This window comes from Petaurus breviceps, unplaced genomic scaffold, assembly GCF_028583685.1.
Source record: "Petaurus breviceps papuanus isolate PSGF00001 unplaced genomic scaffold, PetGlider_PUasm1.0 80, whole genome shotgun sequence".
Classification (NCBI taxonomy): domain Eukaryota; kingdom Metazoa; phylum Chordata; class Mammalia; order Diprotodontia; family Petauridae; genus Petaurus; species Petaurus breviceps.
The window spans coordinates 10,636,088-10,639,906 of record NW_027186540.1 but is presented as its reverse complement, the minus strand read 5'-3'; the positions used below and the strand labels follow the sequence as shown (position 1 = coordinate 10,639,906).

General features: G+C 39.0%; 1 protein-coding gene across 1 annotated transcript; it reads right to left on the bottom strand.

The window, feature by feature from the left end:
- Positions 1-2,339: 2,339 nt before the first annotated feature.
- Positions 2,340-3,469, bottom strand: LOC138175944 (steroid receptor RNA activator 1-like). Its single transcript, XM_069106580.1, is given in 2 exon segments — positions 2,340-2,772; positions 2,774-3,469. Coding segments are annotated over 2 exon segments (675 nt in total). The 5' UTR covers positions 3,281-3,469; the 3' UTR covers positions 2,340-2,604.
- Between the last annotated feature and the right edge of the window lie 350 nt (positions 3,470-3,819).

Genomic DNA, 3,819 nt, shown 5'->3' with positions numbered 1-3,819 from the left:
CTTCCACTGCTTTGAGACCCAGAGCAACTCAAACACCAGTGTTCTAACATCAGTCAAGCCCGGAAGATTCAGGCTAAGAGATTCACTTTAATTGGGTAGTGCCTTTTGAATTTACTCTAGTTCCTGACCCTTAGCAAATCAAAAAAGGCTCCTCTTCAGAACAGAACCAGCTATAGGCCCCTCTGTTTTTTTTGTTTTTGTTTTTTTTGTGCGTGTGCCTTCCTAGAAGCAAGCCTTTTCCTTATGGGAATTGCATCAGCCAAGTATGCAATGCATGCTCACCAGCTCTTTGCTGAAAGTACTGTATGTCCTCGGCAGCCCCGCCCCCCCCACTCCTCCTCCCCTTTAAACCAGTAATTGCTAAATTGATCTGTACACAGCTGTGACTTTAGACACACCATTTTACATTCTTTACACCAACATACTGTTTTCTTGCTAGTTTTTATAAATATCTTTTTAGTGGTACAAGCTGTGAATGTTTGTATAAATACATAATTGGGCTATATGTACATAGTCCTCCAGTTTTCTCATCTTTTGATAATAGATATGTGAAGCCTTCATCTAAGAAAGGTAGAATAGGGCTTATATCTGAGAGGAGACTAGTACAACCCTTTTCTGGCAATAAATGGATCATGTGAGGCATTTTTGAAATAATAACTGTGCATCTTCTCCATTCCTGCTGCATTTGAGTTTTGAAGATAAACTTGAATTTTGGTCACCTCCCTCGATATAACTGTTCTGTCCTTCATTATATTAGTTGTATAAGAGCCTTCTGATTCCTATTTGAGACAACTAGTGCCTTTGTTGTGTTAGACTTCTTGTGGCCATCATGTAAACATCCAGAAATATTCCACATCCCAATTTTTTGGGGGGGTACCTCTTGCCTTGGATTTCTTAAGCAGAGTTTTATAGTAAAGTTATTGATTGATGTTCAATGATGTTATTCTTTCTCGACTCTTCATATTACCTTAAACTTTAGTCTTTTGCTTTCAAAAGCTAATTAAAGAAACCCAGAATGTCTGATATATATGCTATTATTTTTCATATTCCTTTCCATATGTTTCCTTTGCCTGAACAATATAGTATTTGAGTTTTCTCCTGATAATTTTCCAGTGATGTTTTGTCCACCTACAAGAGCATTCTCAATTTGCCTGTGACACTTGTCACCTATCCTTAGGGATAGTCCCTGATAATTCTACCCTGTGTACACTCTTTTAAATGATTTTACACACTGTATCAAATCCTATGGGATAATGCATTCATTCACAATAGTTATGGCATATGCCATATTTTTAATTACTGTATTTTGGTACTTGGTCTACAAGTTGAAATCATACTATCAAACAAAAAAGACCTTTTGGAATTCAAGTCTAAATGCTTCCATCTCTTTTTCAAAATTGTTGGAGACATCAATATTGGTTGCATTATTAGGCATAATTTCTGGAGTCTGAACTAAGTATAGATTTTCAGTGACAAAAGTTCCGCAATTTTTCCCTCTTCATATTTTAATAGCTCTCCAATTTTATCTCTCTCTTTTTAAAAATCTAATCTAAGCTTAAGGAAGAAGCTTTTTTATGATTGCCCTTTAGTGGTATGTGTTATAGTGTGATATGGAGATTATAGTAACATTGATTAATATGAATACCTTGCCTATAACTGGGGAGATTTGTTTGCATTTCTGTTATGATAAAGTACTGATACATTCTTCAGCACATTTCATGTATACTTGTGGTTAGCTTGCTTTACTGGTCAGTCAGCATAATCTATACTGAAATGTTTCCAGATTTCTGGTATTTCTGATTTATTCTTGTGTATCTTGCTTTTTTTATAGTATTAAAACTTGGAGCATTATTTGTTCTACTCTCTTATGTATCAAAATGATCATTGTGATGGTTTCTAGTATATTGCCCCTTCTAACTCTTTGACTTTAAGGAGAAGTTGTATCACACTGACTAGGGCTCTAACCCTGTCACCATATTCCAATTTGCCACCATTTCAAAACACCATTTCATAGCTATCAGAATAGTCCCCACTGCACATCATCTTAACCGGCATTACTCTGCTTTTCCATTGCACTCTCCTCACCATTTTCTTTTCCTAAGTTTACAGATGAGGAAATTGAAACTCAGATAGGTTAAAGAACTTACTCAAGGTCATACATAGAGCAAGTAGGATTTCTTCCCAATTCTGAGTGCAGAACTATATTTTCTTCATCATGTTGCCACTGCATTTAGCAAAGTATCTCATGATAACCATATAGATAAAATGAAAAGACATTTTAAAATGTCTTGTTGAATTTATTTTTCACCACTAGACAAGATGTTATTATTTAATTGCATATGTCAGAAGCAATCAATTAACTGCTTGTACAGTCTTCTCTCCCCAGAATCAGACCAAAGTCCCAGTTAGAGTTGGAGCAGCTTCTCTGCTAAAAAGAGAAACCTCCCTTCTCTTCTTCCAACTCCCTATCTCCTGCTGGTGTCAAGGAAGCCAAGCAAACATAAGTCCCTAGACCCCAAACCCCACCAGATCAATTCAGAGATAGTTCAAGGTCTAGAACAGTGGGGGAGATAGGGACTTATGGGGGAGGAAGAAAATCAGGAGTCACAGAGTTGTAGAGAGGCCTGAGACCTCCTCATTCTCCTCTGTAGTAGTAGGCTTCACCTTAGCAGCTTCTCCTGAAGGCAGGCTCCTCCTTTCTCCAATTAACCTTTTCACTCCCACCACCCACTGACTATCCTCAGTCACATGATCCACCACCAGTGATCAGTGATCGATGTATGTCATCAGCTCCATCCCAGTTGTGGTTCCTGAGTTCTTGCACCAGCAGTGCCATCTTCTTCCTCACAGGAACTGACAGCTTCTCACTCTTCCACTGTCCCTGAAGCAAGGCTAGGTGCTGGCTGATGTCATCAAAGACCTGTTTCTGAGTATGAGCCCGGCAGTCCTCCAAAGCCTGTTCCAAGGGTCCCAGCACATCTTCCAGCATTGTTGCACAAGTGACTGGGGAACTGGTAGGTTCCAACCTTGAAGGAGAAGAGCTTCCCCCAAGAAGGGGCCCTGGAGCCTTTGTCAGGAGAAGTGGTGGTCCCACCGGAAGAGCCCCAGTAAAAGGCTCTGAGGCAGCCACTTTTGGAGAACTATTCTGGGGAGCTGCAATCCTCTTAGTGAGGGGTGTCTTTTTATGACTGCTAGCCTGGGTCTGCAACCCATAAGAGAATTGTGGAGGGTCATTCCAGCCTTTATCCTTGTTCCCCGGCTTCACGTACAGCTCCTCCATGGCCTCACTTGTCTTGTTGAATTTAAAACTTGTTGAATGATCTGATGCATAAAAATGATCATTGTGGATAGATTCCAACCTGGGAGGCAGTCTCTAATAGAGCATCACAGGTCAGTCTGTCAGTTAGTTGATAAGCATTTATTGAGTACCAGGCTCTGTGCTATGAAGATACAAAGGAAGACCTTGGTCTTGAGATATCATATCTAATGTCTGTACAAGTATACATAGACAAGCTCTGTGGAGGAAAAAGAGGAAATAACAAAGGAAAGGCATTATGATTAAGAGAGTTTGGAAAAAGCTATCTGTAGCACAAAGGTGCCACACATGCAGTCCACAGGCCATATGTACCCATAACACTCCTGAATGTGGTCCTAAATAGATTTAAATGTAGTTTCTATCTGATTTTAATATATTGATACATTAATAAGATGTATAAACATATTCTTTTCTAAGTTAATATTTAGCCTTAAGAGATCCTTATCAGTTTAGTGGCTCTCTTTCTATTTGAGCTTAACATTATCTGTCTTTGATTATGTATA